At 35.6% G+C, this 27,946-nt stretch overlaps 1 protein-coding gene across 1 annotated transcript in view; it reads left to right on the top strand.

Moving 5' to 3' along the window:
- DSCAM (DS cell adhesion molecule) overlaps nucleotides 1-27,946 on the top strand; it is a 776,379-nt gene that overhangs the window by 271,060 nt on the left and 477,373 nt on the right. Inside the window, exons 5-8 of the mRNA XM_036744150.1 lie at nucleotides 4,178-4,456; nucleotides 7,017-7,292; nucleotides 8,137-8,433; nucleotides 9,296-9,571. Of these exons, the coding sequence (XP_036600045.1) occupies nucleotides 4,178-4,456; nucleotides 7,017-7,292; nucleotides 8,137-8,433; nucleotides 9,296-9,571 (1,128 nt within the window). The remainder of the gene's footprint in view (nucleotides 1-4,177; nucleotides 4,457-7,016; nucleotides 7,293-8,136; nucleotides 8,434-9,295; nucleotides 9,572-27,946) is intronic.

Raw genomic sequence — 27,946 nt, 5'->3', positions numbered from 1 at the left:
TTTCATGTTGGTTTTGTCAAAGCTTGTTCTAGATGGAATAAATCTTATTCTTTTCTTACCTTGTCAAATCTTACACTTAGGATAAAAAAATAATTTCACAAGAGTGAGATTGCTGAGACATAGGTTAGATAGTGGTTTGTCTGAATAAAATCTTACTTTTGGGTAGGTTTCAAGTTCCACATGAGTCAACAGGGAGATATGAAAACCAAGAAAATTAATGCAGTAGGTTGCAGTAAGAGAAGAACAGTTTTCAAGACTAGGGAGGCAGTTCTAGTATAGTAAGTAGAGAATGCTCTTCTAGTGCGTATTGATTATCTCATATTTGGATTATTGTTTTCATTTCTATGTGCCACATTCTAGAAAATATGTTGATAAACTGAAGAATGTATAGAAGATAACCAGTACAAAGAATGTCCTTGAGTTTAAGTCATGTAAGCATCAAGTAAAGGAACTGGAGATATTTAGCCAGGAAAATGGGGGACATGTGATATCTGTCTTCAAGTACTCAAAGGATTTTTGCACGAATGATTCAACTTGTTCTGCTTGACCCAGAAAGTGGAACCAGGTGAAATGTGTGGTGAGGATGGAGAATTAGAAATGAGAATAAGCATTTTATCCATGTCCAGTCCTCTAGTTGCCAGGCACTATGTTAAGTACTTTTTACAAATATTACCTCATTTGATCCTCATAAGAGATCATGCGATCTCCCTCGTGGGAGATAGATACTATTATTATCTCCACTCCACAATTGATGGAACTGAGGCACATAGAGGTCAAGGGATTTGCTCAGGATCATATAGCTAGTAATTGTCTGAGGCCAGATTTGACCTCAGTTCATCCTGGCTCTTGGTCCAGAACTCTATCTGTTTTGCTATCAGTTGACTTTGGTAGTTGCAAGGAGGCAAGTTTAGGATATAGAAAGGCTCCCTAACAATTAGAGCTACCCAAAAATGAAATGGGCTACCTGGGAAGCATGCTCATTCTTTTTTTAATTAGCTTTTTTTTTCAAAATACATCTTCTCTTCTTCCCACTTCTCTCAAGCCAAATTGAAAAATAAAGCAAAGACCTTGTAGCAAATATGTATAGCCAAGCAAAACAAGTCAATTAATCAGTATTCTTAAGTCTGTCAAAGGTGTTTGTTTTTTATATTATTGTTATTTTTATATAAATTGTTCTCCTGCCTCTGCAACCTTCACTGTGCATCAGTTCATGGAAGTCTTCCTAAGTTTTTCTGAAAGCATCTCCTTTATCATTTCTTAGAGCACAATAATATTCCATCACATTCTATACCATAGCCATTTGCCAAATGATGGGCATTCTGCCCAGTTTTTAATTCTTTGACAGCACAAAAATACCTGCTCTAAATATTTTTATACATATGGCTCCTTTTCTTCTTTTATCTCTTTGGGGTATATGCCTAGTTGTGATATGCAGCTAGATCAAAGAGTATGCACACTTTAATAACTTTCTGGTCATAGCTCCAAATTGTCTTCCAGAATGGCTAGATCAATTCACAGCTTTCATGTACTGCATTAATGTACCTGTCTTCCCCATATCCTATCCAGCATTTATCACTTTTGGTCCTCTTTTACCAATTTGATGAGTGTGAGGGTGGTTTTAATTAACGTTTCTCTAATTATTAGTGATTTAGAGCATTTTTTATCTGGCTACTGTTAGCTTGTATTTCTTCCTCTGAAAATTGGCTGTTCGTATTCTTTGGACATTTATCAATAGAGAAATGTCTCTTTTTTCTGATGAATTTGTAGCAGTTCCCTATACATCTTAGCAATATACCTTTTAAAGAAAAAAATTCCTGTGAAGATTTTAGTGTGTATACTCTGACTCAAAGTCTTCAAGGACACTGGAATGACAGTGGTGTTATCATATGTTATAGAAGAGACTGTTTTTCAGTTGTGGATTGAACTAGAGAGGCTGTAATGTCTCTTCCAATTGTGAAATTCTGTGATTTAAAGAAGGACAAAAATAATTCCAAATGGTTTTTGGAAACTTTTAGCAGGGAGAAATCACTATTTGATAAGAAGATCAAGAATGACTTTATGGAGTATATGGCACCTGAATTATACTTTAAAGAAAGACAAAGATGTCAACAGATAGGAATTAAAAAGTAGCTCATTTCAGACTTGGGAGATAGTATGAGCAAGCACTTGAAGTTGATAGGGAATATGAACAGACTGGAGAGAAACGAGCAATTTGATCTATCTAGAACATTAATACATGAGCAGTAGCGCCTTGAAATAAAACTGGAACATTTGACTCTGATTGTGTCATAAAGGCCAGGCTTAGAAATTTTTATATGGTCATATTTTTTCCATAGCTAAATTTTAAATTCATATAATGAATGTCATAATTATTAGTTATTTATTCCACAACTATATACCAGGATAGCATTGTAGAAAGAGGCTATCCGTCTGGCTAATTTCTATTGATAATATTCACGTAGGGTTTTAGAATTTCAAAGTTAACCTTGTCAGAAGCAGCATAATCACTTGTGTCTGAGAAGCTGTAGATTTTATTTGTTAATGAGGTACAGAGGTACAGTAAGTGTTTTTTCCTGGTCTTGTTGCTTAGGAAGAGTTACCACCTATTGGAAAGGGGTAACTTGTTAATTCTCAGTATTGACAGTTGAAACTTGAAAACATTGTGAAATTAGTCCAGTAAGTGCTACAATAGCTAGAGTGGGCTTGGAGTCAAAAAGATCTGAGTTCAAATCCTGCCTCAGACCCTTACTTGCTATGTGACCTGGATGAGTCAATTAAACTTCTATTTAACTCAATTTCCTTATCTAGAAAATGGGGATGATACAAGTGCCTACTTCTCAGTGTTATTGTGAGGATCAAATGATGATAATAATAATAATAATTTTAAAGCATTTGGCACAGTGCTTGGCACATAGCAGGTGCTCTATAAATGTTAGCTTTTATTATTTAGTAATAGGAGTAGAAATAATAGTAGTGATAGGAGCAGTAGTAGTACCAAAAATCTTAAACCTGTTCAATGTCTTCTTAGCTCTTCAGTAAATGCTTTAAATAAATATTTTTGAAACTTCAGCTTCCCAATCTATCTTCATAAATTATTTTTGAGGACGGGCCAGTCTTTCAACATTTTAGATCAAATCTACCTTTCCACTAATACCTCATAGCATTTTTTTGTTAAAGGATTTTGTTCTGTGAGATTTGGATTCATTCAAATTGAGGACCTAGAGGGCCACATGTGACTTTGAGGCCATAGGTTCCCCACTCTTGCCTTATACTATTTCTCCTCACAAACTCTATGTTGTAGCCAAATGAGATCCTTTACTGTTCTCTGAATGTATCATGAATTTTCCTACCCTTGTGCCTTTATTCATGCCATTTTCTTACACGTGGAATGCTCCAAAAGTCACCCTATCATGTCAAAATTCACAGCACTTTATTCTGCTCTTATTCATTTAACAATATTTTGTTTTATAGTAAAGATACGTACCATGTTCCCTAGCTTTGTATATCTAAGACCTCAACCCAGATAGTGCATTGCATTGTTGACAGCTCCTGGCAATTGATAGTAATCAGAACACTTTTAGAGATCTTTCAAAATGCCTTGCATTTGATAGGAAAATTAATATATCATCCTTTGATTTTTGTTTTGTTGTAAGCAGTAAAAAAAACTTCACATGGTACTTTTCTAACAAAGCCAAAATCTTTTCTGAATTCCTTGTAATTAGAATTCCATGAATTAGTTCCTTAAATTAGTTAGATTTTAGGCAAACAGTCATTTGAGTTTGTTTTTGACATTCAAGAAAAAAATCTATTAAAAATCTTGCTTCACATGTTAGGATTCATGCCATTAGGGATATCAGTCACTCAGGTCAGCTTTAAAAGATATTGGCCACAATATTGAACTTTTGCGCTAGTATAGTGCATGCTCTATTGTGGAGAATGGGAAATTTAACTTGATAGAGTAAACTATTCACTCTAAATTAGAACTATTGCAAAAGTAACTCAATATGGAAAATTCTGATGTCACAGATTCCATGCCACCAACTGATATTATGGGTCTTATGTCCTATAACATATGATGCCTTCCAATACTATTTGAATAGTATGTTTTTTCTTATATAGGTTGGAAAATGTCATCCCCTTAATTTGCTAAATCTGAAAACTATTATTCACTTTATAGATCCAGCAAACTCAGCTCCATCTATTCTTGATGGGTTTGACCATCGAAAAGCCATGGCAGGGCAGCGTGTGGAGCTACCCTGTAAAGCATTTGGGCACCCAGAGCCAAATTACCATTGGCTGAAGGATAACATGCCCCTAGAGGTTGTAGGAAGGTTTCAGAAGACAGTGACAGGGTTGCTGATTGAGAACTCTCGTCCTTCAGACTCTGGCAGCTACGTATGTGAAGTATCAAACAGATATGGAACTGCAAAGGTGATAGGTCACCTTTATGTAAAACGTAAGTAGGACTTCAATTTGTCTTTGCATCAGTGATGCATTTACCTCGAGAAAAAGAGGTTGTTAGAAGTAAAAATAAACTTTGTATTGAGCCAATTTTTATGGTTTTTTGGTTTCTGGGTGGGTGAACTATTTAATATATAATTGTTCTCCCTTCCCAGAGAAAAATGCCTTGGTGAAAACCTAATTTAAACATACAAATCCGTTATGATATGCTATCCTGGATTTTAAAATAAGTCCAGTCCAGCATATGGGGAAATTTTTATATGTTTACAAAAACCTTGTTGATAAAATAAAAGTAGCTTTGAAAATGAGCAAAAAATGATCACAACACATGTTGAAGTATGTTCTTGAGTGCCTGTGGCCAAACCCTCTATTAAGATTGAAAATGGAGTTCGGTGCTTAGAGTAGCAGCCAATAATATGTTTATTAAATTCACAATGATTCTTCTCCTAAAATAAAAGGGCTATGATTAATATGATTAAAGCTTGCTATTGTTATAAAGTAAGGTTTTTAAGTAAGGTGTCATTAAGGATCTTGTCAGGACAGTTCCAGTTTACAAACTTTCAAGTAGTGAAAATTTCTTAGTATTAAAATATTCTCACATGTTTAATTCACATTGTCCCTTTCTCTGCATGAATTAAAGTTGACATACACTTTTAAAGTGTGCTATCCATAAATGAACTGCCTGGAAGTATTCTAAATATTCTTGAGAATTTTCATTGGGATTTGATTTCTTTGGCAAGTTCATCATATTTCTAGAATTTTCTCTTGATTGTAAATAAATCTTTATCTAAGTGGGTATTACCAACCCCTCTCTATTTCTTAATGATTTGTGTCAGAAAGCAAATGGAATAGTATGATATTGCCTTGTTCTCATATGTTGTCGTGTCCATAATAATAGCTAATATTTATATAGCACTTCAAGGTTTGCACAGTATTTTTTATTCATCCTATTTTATTTGATCCTCACAATAACTCTCTGAGATAGGTTATATTATGATCCACAATTTAAATATGATGAAGCTGAGGCTGATAAAGGTCTGTCTCTCTCAGAGAGGTCAAAGAGTTGTCCATCTGTTAGCCCTTCAACATAAGAACTAGAGTGAATACTCTATGCTTATTATTTTTTCCCTATCCAAAAGAATTTCTCACAATATTTTATTTATAAAAGACCTTTTCTGAAAGTTCAAACCACTATATTTAATTCACCCCAACAGTCAACCTATGAGGCAAGTAAACCATAAGCATGTACATTTTGCTTTAGTAAACTTTTTCCCCACATTTAGAAAAAGAATAAGTAAATCATACAAACCTTCTGAGTCGTTTTCATAATGATTGAAGCTGAACATTATTACACTGTACATTTGATTCCCAAAATTCTTTTTGCTGATACTGGCTATCCTAGTAATGCACAATTGACAGCATTTACCACTGAATCAAAGTTGCTCTTCCATAGCTAAATTAATACTTTTCATTCACAAATAGCTAGATCTTTTGAACCCATTCCATTATGCAGACCTCCTTCTTGACCACAGTCCAGACTGCATGACATAGTACAAATCTTTATTTAACTCATACTGTAAATTATTTGGTGAACTGAAGAAGTAGAAGGATTTGCTTTTTGGGTATTTCATTTTTAAAAACACATAACTTATTAATTTTAAATGTTTGATGATGCTATGAAGAAAACTGACCATGCTACCTCTTATACAAACTAGTATTTGTTAAGAATGGAACACTTCTGCAGAACTGCTCATTTCAAACATTTTTTCTTGCAATTCTCAATATTCTGGAATGCCAAATTTTGATGTCAAAAAGCATATCAACTATTCTGAGACAGCATATTCAAAAGTCCCTTTTCCTTGCCAATAGCCTAGTAAAATATCTCCTGAGCCATTAACATAAACATCAAAACAGATATTTACTTTGGTATCTTGCATTAATACCTTTAAATTATTTCAAACTTTCTAGAAGTATATTAGGTAAATATCTTGACTCGGTAAATTAGAGCATGCTTAGTGCTAAGGAGAACCAGGTTGCAGTCTATTCATGTCCAGGCCAGATAGTTTTGGACTAAGAAAAAATGTGTCCTATGGCTACCATCTGTATTTCAGATCTTGGGTATTTCTTTTGCATATTGTTGTATGGTATTGGCCTCAGGGGGAAAATAAAACAAAGCAGCTACTTGTTTGTTGATTTGTGGATGACTCAATCCAAATCCATCAGCATCATTGCAAAATCAACTCTGAATACATTCGTATTGATAGTGGCTTGGCAGCATCATCTTGACTATTAGTTAGAAATTAATCCATGACCCATCTTAAATCTGACCACTTTCTGTGGCACCATGGAGAATGAGAATGAAGATTAAGAAGAATCTTTTTACATACAACATTTTGTTGAAAAGGACTGATCATGAGATCATTTGAATCTATTAGCCAAAGTTTTTGATGTTCTTCTTAATGGAGTATGGATATGATTACTGAAACATCTGTTGAAATAATGTTTAGTTGAATGCTTCTTCTCTCCCCTTGTTTTCCTTTTTTTGAAATCTTTAGAGCCACTAAAAGCCACAATAAGCCCAAGGAAAGTTAAGAGCAGTGTGGGTAGCCAGGTTTCGTTATCATGTAGTGTTACTGGAACTGATGATCAGGAACTCTCCTGGTACCGGAATGGGGAAATCCTCAAACCTGGGAAGAATGTACGGATTACAGGGATCAATCATGAAAAGCTTATAATGGATCACATGGTTAAAAGCGATGGTGGTGCATACCAGTGCTTTGTTCGAAAGGACAAAATGTCTGCTCAAGACTACGTTCAAGTGATGCTTGAAGGTCAGTTTACCAGCTTTTCAGACTATGCTAAAATACATTCTGATGATCTGATAATGCAAAAAAGAAACTCAAGTAAAATGTATTCTATAATAGCATTAATTATTATATTATTATTAATATTATATTAAGTTCTAAGTCTTCTTTTCACCTAACCCAGGCAATATATTTACTCTATTTTCTGCTGAAGTTGGGAATATGAATAGAATTATGCATCAAGGCAGAAAGAAGCATTTGGTAGAAGTAGTAGGTATGATATCTATTCACTTTAACGAAGATAATTAACAAACTCAAAATGTTCCCCCAAACTTTAAATTTTGGGATCTAACCCAAGATCTGTTAAGTCCATAATGTAATAGAATAAGTTTATTGGGACTTTTCACATCCCATTTGTGCAAATATAATTACAAAATTAGTGTTCACATGACGGAGAAGCTACTGTTTACTTCTAAGCTTCATCTGATGAAGTCTGTGGTAGCCGATTTTCTGCGAAGTTCTGACTATGTAAGATGCAGTTGACAAATGATTTATAATTATTCAATCTTCATTATTACGAATTATATCAATTTTTTTGAAAAAGCAGTTGCCATGGGTAACCTATTAGCAAGATACAATAATTAGCCATTAAGATGACATGTACTACTACTATGTATTATATTTTATACACCATGAATGTTGATGGAACTCAGCCTACCATATGAAAATAGAAGATATAGTAAACAATGGAACTTCTTATAACATATTAACATAATTTGATTGCTCTGACACTATCCTCTAATGAATACACAAATGTCTTTAAAATTTTAAATGTTGCTCCTTCCTTCCATAATTCTTTTTCTCCCTACAGATGGAACTCCCAAAATTATTTCTGCTTTTAGTGAGAAAGTGGTGAGTCCAGGAGAACCTGTCTCCCTTATGTGCAATGTGAAAGGGACCCCACTGCCCACAATTACATGGACTCTAGATGATGACCCAATACTTAAGGGTGGCAGTCATCGTGTCAGCCAGATTATCACTTCTGAGGGCAATGTGGTCAGCTACCTGAATATTTCTAACACTCAGGTTCGGGATGGTGGAGTCTATCGCTGCACTGCCAACAACTCTGCAGGAGTCGTCCTATACCAGGCTCGAATAAACGTAAGAGGTGCTTGTCAAATCAGCTCCTCAAAACACACACATACACACACACACACACACTCACTCACACACACACGCACACATACACCTGCACATGCATGTGCACACCCGCACATGGACACACACACGCACGTGCACACACATACTCCTTATAATGAGGAAAAAGACTTCTGTATTCAATAAACTAAGTCTGGGGATATGAAATCGAACTGACTTTTGCTCTTCTCATCTCTTCTCCTTTTCTTTCTACTCTGGGATTGCATTGAATATGTTCATTTTAGAAATGACATTTTTACTTCATTTGTCAGATTTTCATGTCTTTACCCCTTAATCCTGCCCTTTTAATCTTTTCTTTGTGACTTTTAAATTTCTGCTCTCCATGTTTATTATTTTCTTCCTCATCTTTAGTTTCCCACTTTCATAGTGATTCTTCATGTACATGGCATCTTAACTTGCATCTATAGCCCTACATGGCATAATATACATCTACACAATACTTTATATAAAGTGTTAAGTAATTGATAAATTATACTGATTTTCATATATAATGTGTTGCTCAGTATAGCACTGTTTAGCTTTTTTGGTTAAATTAATTTTCCTTTCATTTATAATTTTAAAAATTCTGGCATTTAAAAATAAACAGTTGGGAACAAGATACTTAATGTTGCTATAATTAATTTTTAAATGTTAGAGCTGAGATTCACAACTATCTCCCTAACGGAGCATGCAGAAAACTAAGGTTAAAGATTATTATAGTAAAGTCTAGAGACTAAGTTTATTTATCTTTACAAGCCAAAGAAAGAATATCTGTTTTTCCTCATTATGTGTACCCTTAAATTATTTTGAAGAGTTTCTTTATGTTTCTCTAGGGCCTGCAAGTATTCGGCCAATGAAAAACATCACTGCAATTGCAGGATGGGATACATACATTCACTGCCGTGTGATTGGCTATCCATACTATTCCATCAAATGGTATAAGAATTCCAACTTGCTTCCTTTTAACCACCGTCAAGTGGCTTTTGAGAACAATGGGACTTTGAAACTCTCAGATGTACAAAAAGAAGTTGATGAGGGTGAATATACTTGCAATGTGCTGGTTCAACCTCAACTCTCCACAAGCCAGAGTGTGCATGTGACTGTGAAAGGTAATAAAAATATTGAAAGTTATATAAACCAAAGCTTTACTTCTGCTCATATACAGAGATGACTGAATATGTAAGAAATTCATAAAAGTTTCTAAACATTGACAATGGGATAACACATAAAAATTCTCACTATTAAAAGAAGATAATTTCAAAGACCGAAGCTAACAAAATGACAGTGTTCTTTGCAATTTTCTTCGGATTTTAAATAAAGCCGCATCTACACAGAGGTTATTTTTCATAAAGGTAGTTTGGCTTGATTAAATGTCTTTGAGTATCTTTTTTATTTAATAAAATACAGCCACCAAAGAATGGCTTATTTTATTGTTGATCAGGTCCTTTAAAAATGTGTTATTATTGTTTCTGAAAAATGGGCTTTGTAAGAAACTGACTCAGTGACAGTACAGACATCTACACTTGGATTTGTAGACGCTGGGATTCACTAACTTCTGAGGGAATTATGTGTTCATCCTGGATTCATAGATTTAGATCTTGTTCCTACCTCCACCCCCACCCCCAGTAAGGGATTTTAAAGACCATCTAACCAGCTCCCTTTTTTGTAGATGAGGAAATTGAGACTTTGAGAGATTAAGTAACATGCTCAATGTTACATAGGTAGAAAGTAACAAGGCTGGGAGTTGAACACAGGGGCTTTGATTCCAAAACAAGTCACCTTACAACACTTTACAATACAAAGACACCTCCAATGTCACACATCTAGTTAGTGTAGAACAATGATTTACCAAGTTTTCCTGACTATGTTTCTGAACTTAGCATAAAATTATCAATTTTAAGTTATGAAAGTAATTAATTAGAATTACTACTTCAGTAGCTTTGCTATTCAAGATTTAAGCTGGTAAAGCACAAGCTCTGGCATGTAGTACTAAGCTGAAAACCTTTAAATAAGAGATGGTTCCTGTCGATATTGATTTCATCTAACGGCTAACCTAGGCAGTTGGGAAAAAAATCACCAGGAAGTTGGCCACTAGGTTCTGAATTTTTCAACCATGGAAACTCTAGAACAATATCTGCCATGGAGTAGAAGGTTTGTGATTCATGTAATTTATGAACAAGTCTAAGGGGAAACTAAAGAGGAACAAATTCAAATGTGTATTGTATAAGATAGGAAGGTGTGTTCAGATTATAATCAGAAGTCAACAGTATCTGCCAGATTAGAGTCAACCAATCTGATTTGGTACATAAGGAATCTACACTATAATAAAAAGTCATGTATGATAAATAAGGGGACTACAAGCAAAAGAAAATGAGAGACTTGAAAAGAAAGGAATCAGAATTTTCATCCAGGAGATAGCATTCAAACTACATTTTAGAGAACTGGTAGAATTTGGGCAGGTAGAGATGGTAAGGAGAAAGGCATTTCATGTGTAAGGAATATTACAGATAAAGTTACAAATGGCAATGAAAAGAGATGTATTAATAAAATAATGAAAATTCCAGAGTGGCTGAAACAGTGAACACTCAAAAGAGAGTAATATGCAATAACAATTAAGGATAGAGTGTGATCAGATAGTGTAGGTCCTTTAAAGTCAGTCTGCAGAGGTTGTATTTAGCTGGCAGATATACTTGTAAACTAATAAAAAAAATTGCATATGAGAGTGACATAGTAAGAGATGTTCATAAAATCATGTTTGTATAAAACGTTTTAAAAGTGTGCACAAGAGTGACATATTAAGAAATATTCACAGGAAAGATTTGTCTGGCAGAAGTATGATAAATGAATTTGACTGAAGGAATACTGGAACTAATTCATCCCTGACTAAGACAGAAGCAGTAGGAATATGAAGAAGAAGTCTTTTGAGACATATTATAGACATAGAGTGAACAAGATTATCTTATACTTATGCATACTTATATACTAGTTTAAAATATATAATATGAAAAGGTCGATCCAGCAAAATCTGTTTTGTAGGCCTATCCTAGCCTTTAGAAGATAATCTAATGCCTGAGGTTTTGTCTTTCTTTTGTTGACTTGATTATAGTGTTCAGGGTCCACTTTCAGATATTGGTAAATAATAATAATAATACTGCTATTCTCACCTAAGAAACCATCACCTAATTTTTTATCTTGTGGAATTCATAAAGTCAAGATTGGTTATTTTCTGGTTACCTGTAATGATATAAGTATTCAAGAAAAATGAATTATCAGCTTGGATTTTGAGTGCTAGTAGATAGAAATATTAATGACATAAAACCTATCCATTTGAACATGAAATTTGACAGAAATGGCTTTAAAATCACTAACTTCCTCTTATTTTGCTTGTGAAATTATGAATCTTTTTAATAGAGTGAAAAAGTGGCGCTTTGTAAGGAACATAGGATAGGTGAATATGTAATAGACTTTGAGTTATGGACCAAAGGAATGAAGGAGCTCCCTGAAGGAGACAATGTGGTACCGCAGAAAAAGCACTGCCTCTGAAGACAGATTTACTAAGTTCAAAATACTACCTGTGGAATTTAATTGCTTGTGCCATCTTGGGGAAAACACTTATCCTCCCTAGGTTTTATTGTGCTCATCTGTAAAATTAGGGAGTTAGGCTAAATGGTCTCTATAGTCCCTTCTAGCTTTAGATCTATGATACTATATGTGACTTCAATTTTCTTAGTAAAAAATGGAAGTGATGATTTCTGTTGAAAGAAAAGATGATAGAGGCAGCTTTGCCAGCTTGAGGATAGGACCTTTATAATAGTAATTGAAGGAATTAGGATAGATAATTAAGGATTTCCACACAACTTTTGCTGGAACCAAGTACTGATTTTAACATTTTGGAAAGCAATTTGGAAATATTCTCCAAAAATTATTCAATTATACATACCCTTTGACCCAGTCATGACATAATTATGTCCATATCCCCAAAGAGATGAAAGAAAAAGGAAAGGGAGCCATATAAACAAAAACAATAGACAATAGAAAAGGAAAGGAGAGGAGGAAAGGGACTGGAGAGGCATAGAGTTTCTCTGGATGGGGGCGAGAGTACAGAGACAAGTTGCAAAGGGACTTTTTTCGTCCTTGAGAGACTGTGACTAAATCACAGGGATTGAGTGACTAGAACCTGTGAATTTGAAAGCTGTAGCAATGGTAAAGTATGATTTGACTGCAATATCCATCTTCCAGGGTCCTATGATGGTGGAATATAAAATTGTAACAGGTATTTATACTCCAAACACTGGGATACTAAGGATATAAGATAGTGGGAAATTTGGGTCCAGGATCTGAGTTTCCAGGGACTAGACTGAACTTCATGTATGTCACCATATCTGTGCCTATATTTGATCATAGTGGGTACAACCAGAAGATAGCTTATATGTGTCATGTACTAAACTCTATATCTGAGTCTCTGGTTTTTAAAATGTCAGGTGTTGTGTCTGAAGTCCTACATAAATAACACCATACTTTTTTTGAGGTTCTAGAATTTCTGTTTCTGTGTGCTATGTTAGGTCCGTGCCGTGGATTACACTAGGTGTCTGGCACCAGATATTGGTTCATGCATCAGAAACAAAATTTACCTCCAAGAAGCCAATTATTAACTGAGAAACAACAAGAATATTCAGGGGATTCCATCCTGATTTAAACAAAAATACAAATTCCCCTATTTGGCATTTAAAGCCTTTCCTGATCTAGATCCAGCTTAAATTATCATACTTGTTTCAAACTAATCTACCTTCCAGCCAAAGTGGCCTATATACGATGAAACAAGCTGTGTATTTAGTCTCCTTTCTCCATTCTCAACCAGTGCCTAAAAATGCATTTCATGCTCACCTCCAACCCTTAGAATCTCATTTCTTTCCAAGTTGGAGCCTTCCTTGACCTCCATGGTTATTCATTCACCTCCCTTTTCCATCCTGCCCTACAATAATGTTGTATTTACCCAATAAATACCCGCTGAATTTAATTGAGCTAAGATGATTTCAAGGCACATTCATTTAGTAATTTTTTCTCTTTTTAAAAATCTTTTATTGATGCCATTTGTTTTTATATCAGTCATTTCTGAATAGATCCTACCTCAGTTCTCCCATCCATGAGACTTCCCTTGAAACAAAGATCAAATTCTGTATGGTATTCCTTTGGTAGTTTGTTTGCCCTATTATTAAACAGTAAACTGTGTTAGTCTTCCCATTTTTATCATATAGGCATCATCCAGCCATGAGTACTGAACATTTTTCCAATTATTCATTTGTTTGTTTTCCTTAAGGAACCTTTTGTTATTGAATCTAAAGAATTATTTTGTGTATTTTGGTAGCTTGATCCTTGTTGTAGCTATTTTGAATAAGATTTCCCTTTCTATTGTTACCTCTTAGGATTCATTGTTGTGATCTTGAACTGCTGTTAATTTTTATGGTTTTATTTTGCAGTCTGCAATTTTTCTAAAGCTATTAATTGCCTCAATTCATTTCTTTGCTCATTCTACAGGATTTTCTAAGTAAACAACCATGTCACCTGCAGATAAGGATAATTTTATCTCCACTTTGCCTCTGATTAAACCTTTAATTTCTTTGTCTTGTTATTGCTGTTGCTAGCATTGCTGGACTAATATTAAATGGTCACAGAAAGAGGGGCCATTCTGAAAAGCTTGTAGTGTTTCTTTATTACTATTATTCTCGAATTTGGTTGTAGAAAGATTTATAATGATTTTTTTTAAAATACTCCTTTGATTATACTTAATAGAATTTTTTTTTTAGCAAAATGAGTTTTGTACTTTGTAAGAGGCTTTTTTGTTTTTTAATTCAATTTTACTTTCAGATCAAAATTTTATCCCTTTTCCTTCCCATTCCCCTACTCATTGGGATGGAAAGAAAAATAAAACCCATTACAAATATATTTTATATATGTATATATATGTACACACACTCACACACACACACACACACACATACACACACATACATATTTCCACATTGGCCATATTAAAAGGAAGGAAGAAAGAAGGAAGGGAAGAAGAAAAATAAAGATGAAAATATGCTTCAATCTGCAGTTTTGTAGTTGGAAATGGATAAAATGTTGCATCATGAGTCCTTTGGTATTATGGTTGTTCATTGTATTGATCAGAATTCCTAAGTCTTTCCAAGTTAATTATCATTACAATATTGCTGTTGCCATATAATTTATTCTCCTGGTTCTACTCATTTCACTTTCAATCAGTTCATATTAGTCTTCCCAAGTTTTTCTGAAACAATTCCTTTCATTATTTCTTACAGCACAATAGTATTGTATCACATTCATATACCATAACTTTTTCAGCCTGTCCCCAATTATTGGTTATTCTCTCAGTTTCCAGCTACTTCTCAGCTACTATAAATATTTTTGTACATATGGGTCCTTTCCCTTTTTCTTTTATTTATTTGGGATATGAATCTAGTACTGATATCTCTGGGTCAAGAGTATATGCAGTTTATTAACGTTTTCTGCATAGTTCTAAATTGCTTTCCAGAATAGTTGGACCAGTTCACAGCTCCACCAACAGTGCATTAGTGTGCCAAATTGTCCTAAATCTCTCATTTTCCAATTTTGTAATCTTAGCCAATTTGATAGGGTGAAGTGGTACCTCAAAGTTGTATTAATTTGCATTTCTCTATTAGTGACTTATAACATTTTTCATGTATCTGTTAATAGCTTTCTCAAAGACTTTTTTGCATATTATGAAGTAAAAATATAGTTTTATATGTTTGTGTCCTTACTGTGATTAATTATGTTGATTATGTTCCTAACATTGAACCATTTCTTATGTCCCTGGTGTAAATCCAACTTGGCCATAATGATTTTTTTTTTGTTAAAAATATTGTAGTCTGATAGGTTTTACTTAATTTGTTAAAAAATTATTTTCAATAATGACATTGGTCTATAGTTCTCTTTTCCTTTTCTTTTCCTGTTTAGGGGATTATAGGTAATCTTTTTGTTGTTGCTTGATTACCCCTCTTTGTTATTTTACCATTCAATCCAATTCCTTTACCTGTAAACAATAGCAAAGCATGAGAGAATTGCCTTTCTTGTTTGGTCTTTTCCTGACTGTGCTTTCTTCTGTTTCTGTTGGGACTTTTAAAATGTCAAATGTTCTGCTCTATTCTGTGATTTTTTTTGGAAGGATTTTTCTTTTTATAAAATTCCATTTTCTTCTCATTGATAAGACTTAGCTTTGTGGGATATGTTATTTTGTGTTTCATCTTGAGCCCACTGACTTTTTTCAAATATCCTATTCATTATTTTCTTTGACTTCTCATGGCTAAGGGATAAGCATAGATTATTTGTTTTTTTTTCTTTGTAATACAATGTTTATTTTACTTTCTTGTCCATTAACATGCATTAATTTTCTCTCCCCACAGAAAAACCCCATTACTAAAAATATATTTAAAAAACCTTTAAAAATCACATACAGATAATTAAGTTAAACAATTCTTAATTTGGTCATGTCCCAAAATTTATTTTTTTTTCATTTTGCACCTTAAGTCCATCACCTCTCTGTTAGGTATTGTAAAGCATTCTTCATTAGCAGACCTCAGGAATTTATTATTTTTTTATTGTATCAATCAATCAAATTTTGTTCTAGCTCCTTATTTTAACATGGTGCAAATATTTATATTTCAAGTGTTGTTGGTTCTTGTAAATCATTTATTTCCTGATTTTTCTTTCTGTTCTATTTGTTCAGGGAAGACTAGATCTCTATTATGAGGGCTGCTGAGCCCTTTTTAGGGCTGTTTTCACATTTGGTATCTAACTGTGATCCAATTCTCACCTGTGGGTCCTAGCATATGCAGTGGCTACATCTCAGTAAACTGTTTCAGCAAACCAGCTAATACAGGTTGAGGGTAACCTAGGGTCTTCAGTGCCATCAGTGAGATAGGGGGAAGTCTCCCCCAAGCTTGTGAAAACTTCTTTGGTGAAATAGGCAGATATTAACAATTTGTTCCAAGATGCCATGAAGGCAATATAATCAGGCACTGTGGAGTGCTCTTAGCTTGAGCAGACATTGCAGATTCCAAAGTCATCCACTGTATCCCAGACCATTGCCAGTTGTCTTGACTTTTGTCTTGCCACTGAACTTTAATGACTCTGGAAGACAAAATGAGGCCAAAGACTTCTCACAACTCTGCCTCACTTATATCCGATTTATATGTGAGTCAAAAACATAATTTTACTTTTTTTGCCTGCTTCAAAGTTCTGTGGTGATGGCAAATGACAAAGCATCAAGTGTGGGCAGATGCATTGAGAGCTATAATTACAACCTTGCACACAGGTAACCCAGGCTACAGGGTGGTCTTCTCACTGGACTGAGCAGCAGTGGGATTCAGCAGCCCCATGGCTATCTAAGCAGCCTTTTTAAAGGACCATACTGCTTACCTCCTGGCATGAGGAAGGGGCTAGAAAAGGCACCCTAACAATTATCTGTTTCACCTACCCTAACCGGGGCTGCTTATTGTAGTAGATGGGGATTCTACTCTGGGTAAAGTACTTTTGTACTCTGAATGTACAAAATCTTTTGCGATGATCCCACTCACTGTTGGTACATGGAATGTATGCAGTTTATGGAAAACATGAAATGTAGTAGACCTGAAGACAAACAGCTCTTGTTTTGAAAGAACTCAGCAGGTATCACATCTAAATAGCAGCCCCGAGTAAAACAAAGCTGCTAAATGAAGGCCAGCTTACCAAAGTTGAAGCTGGATACATACTTTTTCTGGACTGGTTGCTGCAATGAAGAGCACGATGAAGCTGGCATAGGTTTCACAATCTAATCTAATGTAGTCAACAAGCATTGTATGCTTCCCAAAAGGAGTGAACAACAGGTTCATGACAATGCAATTGCCACTGGCAGAAAATCATCTCTGCATATGCTCCCACCATGATGAACCCTGATGAGATCAAAGAAAAATTTTATGAAGGCCTGGAGACCCCCATTATCAATGTGCCGAAAGAGGACAAACTTGTAATTCTAGGTGACTTTAATGTCAGAGTAGGCACAGACTATCAGATATAACAGGGAGCTCTTAGGAGGAATGGAGTCAGAAATGGCAACAGCGGTGGTCACTTCTGAAGACTTGTGCCTTTGATGACCTCATCACCAACACCGTCTTCCATTTACCTAAACACAATAAAACTTTGTGGATGCACTCTTACAGCAAACATTGGCATTTAATAGACTATGTCATTGTAAGGAGAAGAGACAGACAGGATATAATAGTGACAAAGGAAATGTGTGCCACAAAATGCTGTACTGATCATAGACTTACCTTTTCCAAGCTAAATATTTGCATTCAACAAAAAGGGTAGATCCAATGCAAGATGACTACAGAAAGACTTAATTTCAACAGGTTAAAGCACTTCTCCGTGTGTGAAGGGTTTGCTACTAACTGAGAAAAAGCTGAGCCAACACACAGCAACATTGAACAGAAAGGAATAAGCAGCTTTCAGAGATTTGGTATACAGCACTGCATTTACTCATCTGGGCCAGAACACTTGCAAACATCAAGATTGGTTTGATGAAAATAATGGTGAAATTCAGAAGATGCTAAACAAACAAACAAAATCTCCACCGGTTTTACCAGCAGGATAGTTCAGTTTCTCTAAGAAGACACTATTTAACTTCATCAAAAGCAAAGTGCAAGCAAAGCTAAGAGGTATTCAGGATTCTTGCCTTAGTAAGAAGGCAGATGAAATTCAGTTCTATACTGATAGTAATAATCCAAAGAATTTTTATGATTCCCTGAAGGTTATTCAAGGGCCAAAGACCTGTGGTGCATCTCAACTTCTCAGCCCTGATGGATCTACATTGATTAGTGATAAGGATTTGATCCTGGGGAGATGGGCTCAACACTTCCGTAGTGTTCTCAAGAAACTGTCATCAACCAAAGCTGAAGCCATTAGCTATATTCTTCAGATTGAAGTCAATCCCACTCTAGCCAGATTTCCAACTGAAGGAGAGGTTTTGAATGGCATTAGCTTCCGCTTGTGTGGCAAAGTACCTGGTGCTTATTCTTTTCCAGCATAAATTTACAAGGCAGGAGGGCCACTGCTCATACAAAAACCGACTGAAATCTCCCAGGTTATATGGCAGGAGGAGGTTATTCTTGAGGAGTTCAAGGATGCCTCCACTGTTTATCTCTATAAAGGAAAAAGAAATAAACTGTCTTGTGACAATTACAGTGGAAGTCTCTTTCTTAGTCATTGCCAGTAAGATCCTTGCCAGAGTTCTCCTAAATAGGTTGATCCTTCACGAGGATGATGGTCATCTACCTGAGAGTTAGTGTGGCTTCAGAAAGGCCAGGGGAATAGTTGATATGCCACCTGACAACTCTAGGAGAAATGGAAGAAGCAGAACAGAGGTCTATATACAATGTTACTCAATCTGACCAAAATCTTTGGTACTGTCAGTCTTAAGGACTTGTGGAAGATCATGGCAAAATCTGGTTTCCCAGAGAAGTTCATCAGTATCATACACCAGTTTCATGATGGCATGCTTGCACAGGTTCTAAATGGAGGACAATGCTCTCGCACTTTCACAAGTCACTAATGGAGTGAAGCAGGTTGTGTGCTTGCTACCATATGTTTTAGCATGATGTTTTCAGTGATGTTGTTGGTTGCCTTGGCAGTATACTTTTGAGGGATGCCCACACAGAGATGAGGTTGATGCATGCATTGCTTGAACTAGCTCAGTGTGAAGCTCCAACTCCAGAGGATCCCTAAAACTTCCAGAATCAAATTGAAGGTCATCAGTGATTCAAAACCTTTCACAAATCAAGCATAGGTTATTTGAATTGGAATCCCATCATAGGTAAAGTCTTTTCTCCCAAGTCCTAAGAAGGCTCAGTATTTTTGGAATTGTGAAAGCACACATTGGAGTTTTATATGCAAGATTTTGCTTTGGGGATGATCTGATAATTTGATTAATCAATACTTTATATTTAAATATTCTGGGCCAGTTACTTATATTGCTGTCTGCATAATGATTTCTAGAGTTTTTAGAATTTCTCTTTCTTGGGGGAAACTATAATACTCTTCTAGTTGCCTCTAAATATCCTATCTTCATTACTAATCTGTTTTACTTGTATAAAATCCAGATGAGTGTGTTTAATGTGTTTAAATTAAATGTGTGTTTAATGCTGGCATCTGTTGCTTCATTTTGTCCAAATTTAATTTAATTTGCATTTTTGCGTTCCAAATCTGTCATATTCTTTTTAGTAGCCTTTAGAGAGAATCATCATAGTAGGTTCTAAGGTTTTATATACTTTAAATTTTCCAATTTATCCTTTCCCTATTCCACTCCAACAGAAACATCCATCATGATAAAGACTAAAATGGGACAATTCAGCAAAAACTAAACATATCAATTAAGCCTGAAATCGTGTGTAATATTCCATACCTATATCCCCTCCCCTCCCCTCCGACTTCTACAAAGACAAAATATAAATGCATTCTCATCTCTCTTTTTGTGTCCAATCTTGGTCATTATAATTTCACAACTTTCAGTCTTCATTTATTTCATTGCTGTTCTTTCCATTTACATTTGCAATAGTCCATACAAGTTTTCCTATGATTATCTGCAGTCAATATATTCATTATTTCCTCTAGTACAACAATATTCCATTAATTTATAAATCATGATTTGTTTGGGCATTCCCCAATTGATGGGCACTTATTTTGATTACAGATCTTTGCTACTATGTAAAGTGCTACTATAAATATTTTGGTGTATATGAGGTCTTCCTTCCTTCCTTCCTTCATCCCAGAATGATTAGATAAATTCAATCCCACCCTCCACCCTTCCCAAGTGTATTAGTGTATCTCTCCACATCTTTTCCAACATTATTACCATTTTTCTCATCTTTGCCAATTTAGTGGGCATTTTGCTTTGTATATTTTTATTCATGATTTAGAGTAGTCTTGCATAAAAATTGTAAATTGTTTGCTATTCTTTTGAAAACATTTCATATTGTATGGCCACTTATATACTGAGGAATAACTTTTGGCCTTATATATCTGTTAATTACCTATATGACTTGGATATTAGTCTCTTATCAGAGATATTATATGCAAAAATATGTTTTTCTAGTTGATCACTTCTCTTATCAGTGATGCTTTAGGGTTTTTTTAATCGAAGAGCTTTTCAATTTTGCAAAATTTAAATTATATTTTTATCTTTTATAATCATATTGATCTTTTGTTTGGATAAGAGTTTTCCCTCCTAGCCATAGGTGTGAAAGATATGCAATATGGTTCTTTTCCAATTTTAAAAATGAATCTCCAATGTTATTTCATGAGACTTTCACTTTGTGCACAATTTCTATCTTATTTTGTGAATTCAGGTTTAATAGATTTGGCACATACTTCTTTATGAGTCTGTTAGGCTGGAGAAGTCTATGAAGAACAAGTACTCTGCCATTTTAACCAATCTCACTATAGCTATTCCACCCTCCCACCCCAGATTGTTCTAGGATGAGAAAATACTCAAATAAATAGCAACTCAATGATCTGTTTAATACCTATCATAATTGATTGGAAATAGACGGTATTCATTGATTTCCATTAATGATGGTCAAATAATATGACTAATTTGAAAAAAAATGCAAACTATAAATGGCCATTTGAAACTTGCTCTGTTTTGGTTATCCAGTCATTTTTCAGTTGTATCCAACTCTTTGTCACCCCATTTGGGATTTTCTTGGCAAAGATACTAAAGTTGTTTGCCATTTCCTTCTCCAGTTCATTTTACAATTGAGGAAATTGAGGCAAACAGGGTTAACTAACTTGCCCAGGGTCACCCTGTACACACACCCACACCTAATTGTCTGAGGCCAGCCTGATAATAGGCTCAGCACTCTATTTGCTGTGCCACCTAGCTGCCATACAAATTGGCACAGATTATGAGAAAAGTCACTACCAGAAGAGCTTTGGGAAGTTGGGAACACTAACATTTTGTTACTGGAAGGACAAAATAGCTCAACCATTCTTGATTTCCAGTTCAAAGAAATATGGAGCTCACCACAGACAGTAAAGCAAGCCAGCTTTACTGTTGGGAGATAATCATAAAAGGAAAAGGCAGTCTACTGAAGTCCTAGGTAGTGTCAGGTACATTGCTTGGGCCCAAGAAGGAATGAGTTATCCCTTTTCCAATACAGTAAAGTCTGGTGGGCTTTTAAATAGGGTTATTAGGAGGTACAGCAGGAGGAGAGGCATTAGGGGTAGTGAGCAAGGAGCCTGGAACTGGAGACTGGTACTAATTTATGCTATTGGGGGGGAGGGGGAGATTCCTGGAAAATTGGCAGCTAGTTGATATTCAAGCCCTCCAGAAGGAAAGGGGGCTTTGGGCCATTTCTTCTGATCTTATTGTGACAAGATAACTCAACTTCCCTGTCAAAGTTTTTTGAGCTTCCTGAAGGTTTCTTTATTCAGCGAGATAGAAAGGCTTCTGGGGTCATGATATTCACCAGTTGGAGGAAAGAGCTGCAAGGGCAAAGGGACCTCTTTTTTGAAACTGCAGTACACACACACATACATATATATATATAAAATATATGTGTATGTATGTATATATGTGTCTATAAATGTAAATATGTATATATATACACATACACACATATACATATATATGTATATACACATATATGTACATACATGTATGTGTGTGTATATACATACATATATATATATATATATATACGCACATATATATGTACTTTTACTGGAGCCAAAGAGGAAAAATATTCACAGATAAAAATTAAGCTTTGAAATAATTAATAATTTTAAAACATAATGGACTGAACAAAACTGTTCAACATTGACCCCCTCACACAAAAAGCAACCCAGGTCACATTCTATAACCACCACCCACCCAGCACTGGTGTGATGCCAATAGGTGATTAAAGATCTTTCCTGCTCATTCAATAGGACTCAGGTGCTGCTAGTTAAGAGAGGCTTGATTAGAGGCAGGCCTACACCCTTTACTTACTAAGTGCCTACACCCTTTACTTACTAAGTGCTAAGCCCCAGCCTACACCCTTTCACTAACTGGGCATGAGGCCCTTGGGCCCTAAGAAGAATGTGTATACCCAGAAGGTAGCCATTAAGGTCAGAATTCAGCCCAAGGAGAAGAAGTAAGAACTCTGAGATGACAGAACTGAGAATCTGCACACTAGCAAGCTACAGAACTCAGAGAGCTGTGGAGAGACAAGAGAGAGCTGCACAGAAAGTGCAGAGTGGAGAGTGAAATCAGAGATCTGCGGAGACCAGAAAACTGAGGGGTGAGAAAACACAGGAAAGCAGACAGCTGGGACTTGTGAGTGTTTATGGGAAGGCCCCAACAGGGGGGAAGGTTACAGGATGAGGTGGTTCTTTGCTGTAATACCGTGTTATAATTTCCTTGTTGTTATATTGAGGTGGACCTACTGGGTTTGGGATACAACCGTTGTTATGTCAGGTTGGAGTCATTGGTTTTGGGATTTAATCCTGATGTCTAAATAAATGTTATACTTCCTCCGCCTTCTACCTAAAGAATCTCTTATACTTTGCAATCCTGAACTATACAGGCACGTTCATGATCATCTTCAAGATCATGAATCTTGCCTTATTGTTGCAACTGGAGGTGCTGGTCTTCACATAAAGCTGATAGAGAATGAAGTGCAGACTGACAGATGGACAGACAGATGTCCCTGATTCCTGAAGCCCTCCACTTGCTACATTTTGGACTGTCTTGGGCAGCACAGGTGCCCCAGAGATCAGGTCCATTAAATGCCCTCCCACAGCATAGGGGGGCAGGGCAGAGCTCAAGGGGGAATCCTTCTTAGCTGAAAGGCCAAAGGGACCAGAGAACCATTAGGTTGAGAAGGCTGCATGAATGGAGAGATTGTCCAGGTTTAGAATATTTCTAGGGCATGGTGGAGAAATTCAGAGAGTCAAGAGCAGAGCCTGGTGAGGGGTAAAGGAGTGAACACTGATAGCGGTTCCTCAAAGTGAGGAATCATAAAACAACACTGTAAGTGAAAATCATACTACAATAATATAGTTTAAAGTCTTTTTTGATATTTTCATTTATAACAATACAAATGAAAATACAAAGAATTAAACTTTTAGTAAAAAGAAAAACTAATTTAGGGCTTTTTAAATTTAATTTTTATTTCAGTTTTTATTTAATTGGTTGACTTCACCATAAGAGGTTTAATTTGAAGAAAAAGAGATTGAAATGACTATGATGACACAAAAGACATCAATAAAAGATTTTAATAAGGAATTTATATTTAAAGAATTTAATAAGGAATTAATCAGGAATGCTATTTGTGTAGTGTACCATAGCCAAGACTGGAAAGCAGAAAGAGGAGAGTATAAAAGCTGGCTTGAAGCTTAACAAAAAAACCTAAGATCTTGGCAACTAGTCCCACACTTCTTGGCAAATAGACAGAGAAGAAATGGAAGTAGTGTCAGATTTTATATTCTTGGGCTCAGAGATCACTGCAGATGGCACCTGCAACCATGAAATTAAAAGACACTTGCTCTTTAGAATGAAAACTATGGCAAATCTGGAGAGCATACTAAAAAGCAGAGGAAACACTTTGCTAACAAAGGTACATATAGTCAAAATTATGGGGTTCTTTTTCCCAGTAGTAACGTATAGCTGTGAAAGTTGGACTATAAGGAAAGCTGAGGGCTATAGAATCAACACTTTGAATTGTGATGCCAGAGAAGATTTTTGAGAGTCTCTTGGACAGCAAGGGAATCAAATCACTTAATACGTAAATTAATTCAGGCTACTCACTGGAAGATCAAACACTGAAGCTGAATTTTATATACTTTGGCCATATAATGAGAAGACAGGACTCTTTGGAAAAGACCCTGATGTTGGGAAAGAGTGAAGGCAAAAAGAAAGAGGACAGCAGAGGACAAGATGGATAGAGAGCATCATGGAAACAATGAATATGACCTTGGACAGACTTAGATAGTAGAAGACAGAAGGTCCTGGCATCCTATGGTCCATGGGACCACAGAGTCAGGCACAACTGAATGACTGAACAACCATCCATCTTCAATTCTTCATGTGGAGATTGCTTTTGAAGTTCTCCCCTTAGACATTACCAAAAGCATTTTGCAAATATTTTCTTTTTTTTATTTTTTTAATTAATTTTTTTAAATATATTTAGTTTTCAGCATGATTTTCACAAGAGTTTGAATTACAAATTTTCTCCCCATTTCTACCCTCCCCCCAACTCCAAGATGGCGTATATTCTGGTTGCGCTGTTCCCCAGTCACCCCTCCCTTCTGTCACCCCACTCCCCTCCCACCCCCTTTTCCCTTCCTTTCTTGTAGGGCAAGATAAATTTCTATGCCCCATTGCCTGTGTATCTTATTTTCTAGTTGCATGCAAAAACTTTTTTTTTTGTTTTTGAAGATCTGTTTTTAAAACTTTGAGTTCCAAATTCTCTCCCCTCTTCACTTACCACCCACCCTAAGAAGTCAAGCAATTCAACATAGGCCACATGTGTGTCATTATGTATAACCCTTCCACAGTACTCATGTTGTGAAAGACTCACTATATTTTGCTCCTTCCCAACCTATCCCCCTTTATTGAATTTTCTCCCTTCACCCTTTCCCCTTTCGAAAGTGTTTGTTTTTGATTACCTCCACCCCCATCTGCCCTCCCCTCCATCATCCCCCCCTTTTTTATCATCTTCCCTCTTATTTCCTGTGGGATAAGATACCCAATTGAGTATGTATGGTATTCCCTCCTCAGGCCATATCTGATAAGAGCAAGATTCACTCATTCCCCCCTCACCTGCCCTCTCCCCTCCTCCCATAGAACTGCTTCCTCTTGCCACCTTTATGCGAGATAATCCACCCCATTCTATCTCTCCCTGTCTCCCTCTCTCAATATATTCCTCTCTCATCCCTTAATTTGATTTTCTTTTCATTTTGCAAATATTTTCATGAGCCACCATAATAATTTAAAATTCCTTTTTAGGTTTCCCTTTTTAGTTCCATGTGAGAAAAAAAAATTGTGATAAAAATAGTTTTAAAATCTTGTTTAAAAACAACCTTTATGATAAATAATAATTCACATTTATATTGTACTTTACATTCACATTACAAGAACGCTGTGATTAGGAAGAGTTGGCAGTAATGTGCCCAAGTTTAAGTACTAAGTTACATAGTAAAAGGCCAAGGTATATCTTCCCTTTTCTCTCTACAGTGTTGTTTTGTGATCCCATGGGTTTAGTTGCCATCTCTTTGCATATACATCTACCTGTGCATATTCTATATCCTGAACTCCAGTTCTGCCTCACAAACTGACTGATGTTTCAGACTAAATGTAATAGTTCTCTCCCTCTCATAACAACTTTGTATTTATTTTGTATATACTTGTATATATGACATAGAAATATATACAAGCTATCTCACTAAATAGTAAATATATAAAATATACGTATCTCACTTATTATAATTTAAGGTCCTTAACAGCAGGAATTGTTTCACTTTTGCTGAATTTTTATTGAATATATTAATTTAAACAGTTTGTTAACTCTTAATGACATGCAAATATCCCATTTCATTACAAAGTTGAAACAGAACTATCAGACTTGCCTGATCAGTCCTGGCCTAAAACAGTTGATGTAGCCAGTAACTGGAATAGAATAGCATCATTCTTTACATTGTATTTGAAGTGGGGGAGCATTGGTGTAAATGCAGAGGATGAGGTGATTAAATTTCCAGATATATGACATCCTTTCTCAAGGGCTCTTCTCAGAGCATATGGAAATCCCTTTCAATGGAACAGAGAGAAGGCCCCCATTCACGCAAGATGAGCACTAGAGGAGAAAAATAAGGGTAAAGCGAGCCAGCCCCAGATCTAACATTCTTTCCTGAGAATACAAACCACAACACATTAAACCACCAACGAGAAATCTGTTGTGCAAAGCTTGCGATTCCTTCCAAATATACAACAAAATTATCCTATAATTTTTTTCTTTCTTTTTCTTCCCTCCCTTCCCACCCTAAAGGTGGCTACCACTAGACACAAATAGGGCTGTGTGTGGGAAGGGGGGTGTGGGTGTGGGTGTGTGTACAGGGTGTCCCTAAAGTCTGGACACATAGGCAAAAATGCATATTTTGAAGTATTTGGAATATTAACAGACCTTAACCCCTTTGACTTCTTTTTCTGGGGTATGCTAAAGGAGAAGGTGTACTCAACGAAAATCACAGATGCAACACACTTGGTTGAATGCATAAAGAGTGAATGTGCTAAAATCGATGGCAACATAGTTATTGTATTGAGTTCACATGAATCTTGCAAAGCGAATCAACCTTTGCATCATAAATGATGGAAATCATATTGAAGATGTTATTTGTTAATATTTCAATTAAATAAAATGTTGTTGAACATTCATTCATTTCATTTCTTGAAAATATACATTTTTGCTTATGTGTCCATACTTTAGGAAAACCCTGTATAATTATTCTATACCTAATTCTATTTATCAGTTCTTTCTCTGGATGCAGGTAGCATCTTTCTTTGTATGTCCTTTATAGTTAATTTGGGTGTTTATAATAAACAAAATAAGTTATTTGCTGAAGTTGTTCCTAAAACAATATTGCTATAACTGTATACAATGTTCTCTTCTGGGCTAATGTCACTGTGTTCTTCACTATTTTGTGCAAGTCTTTCCATGTTTTTTCTAAAATCATTGAGCTCATGATTTCTTATAACATAGTAGTTTTCCATCACTATCATGTACCACACTTGTTCAGCCGTTCCCAAATTGATGGACATCAATGATGCAGTTCTTGAGAATGACAAGCATAATCTTTGCATGTAGTGATGTAAACAGTTTAGGCTTATTGAATCTCTGATGTCCTTTGTCCTTTTACCTTTTTATGTTTCTCTTGGGTCTTGATGTTGAAAATCAGTGTTCTGTTCAGTTCTGGACTTATTCTCAGGAAGGCTTGAAAGCCTTCTGTTTCACCAAATAAGCATTTTTTCTCTTGAAGGATTGTGCTTAATTTTGCCACATAGGTGATTCTTGGTTGAAGTCCTAACTCCTTTGCCTTCTAGAATATCATGTTCTATGACCTTTAATCCTTTAATGCTGCAGCTGCTAAGTCCTGTGTAGTTCTGATTGTGGCTCCCTGATATTTGGATTGTTTTTTTTTTCTGGCTGTTTTCAATATTTTTTTCCTTGTCCTGGGTGTTCTGCAATTTGGCTATAATGTTCCTTGGACTTTTCATTTTAGGATCTCTTTCCAGAAGTGATAAATGGATTCTTGCAATGTCTATTTTACCCTTTAGTTCTAGGATATAACGGGAGTTTTCTTTGATAAGTTCTTGAAATATGATGTCCAAGTTCTACTTTTGTCCTGGCTTTCAGGTGGTCCAATGATTCTTAAAT

Source organism: Trichosurus vulpecula, chromosome 2 (assembly GCF_011100635.1).
Source record: "Trichosurus vulpecula isolate mTriVul1 chromosome 2, mTriVul1.pri, whole genome shotgun sequence".
In the NCBI taxonomy this organism is placed as follows: domain Eukaryota; kingdom Metazoa; phylum Chordata; class Mammalia; order Diprotodontia; family Phalangeridae; genus Trichosurus; species Trichosurus vulpecula.
This window is presented reverse-complemented; position numbering and strand designations above follow the sequence as displayed.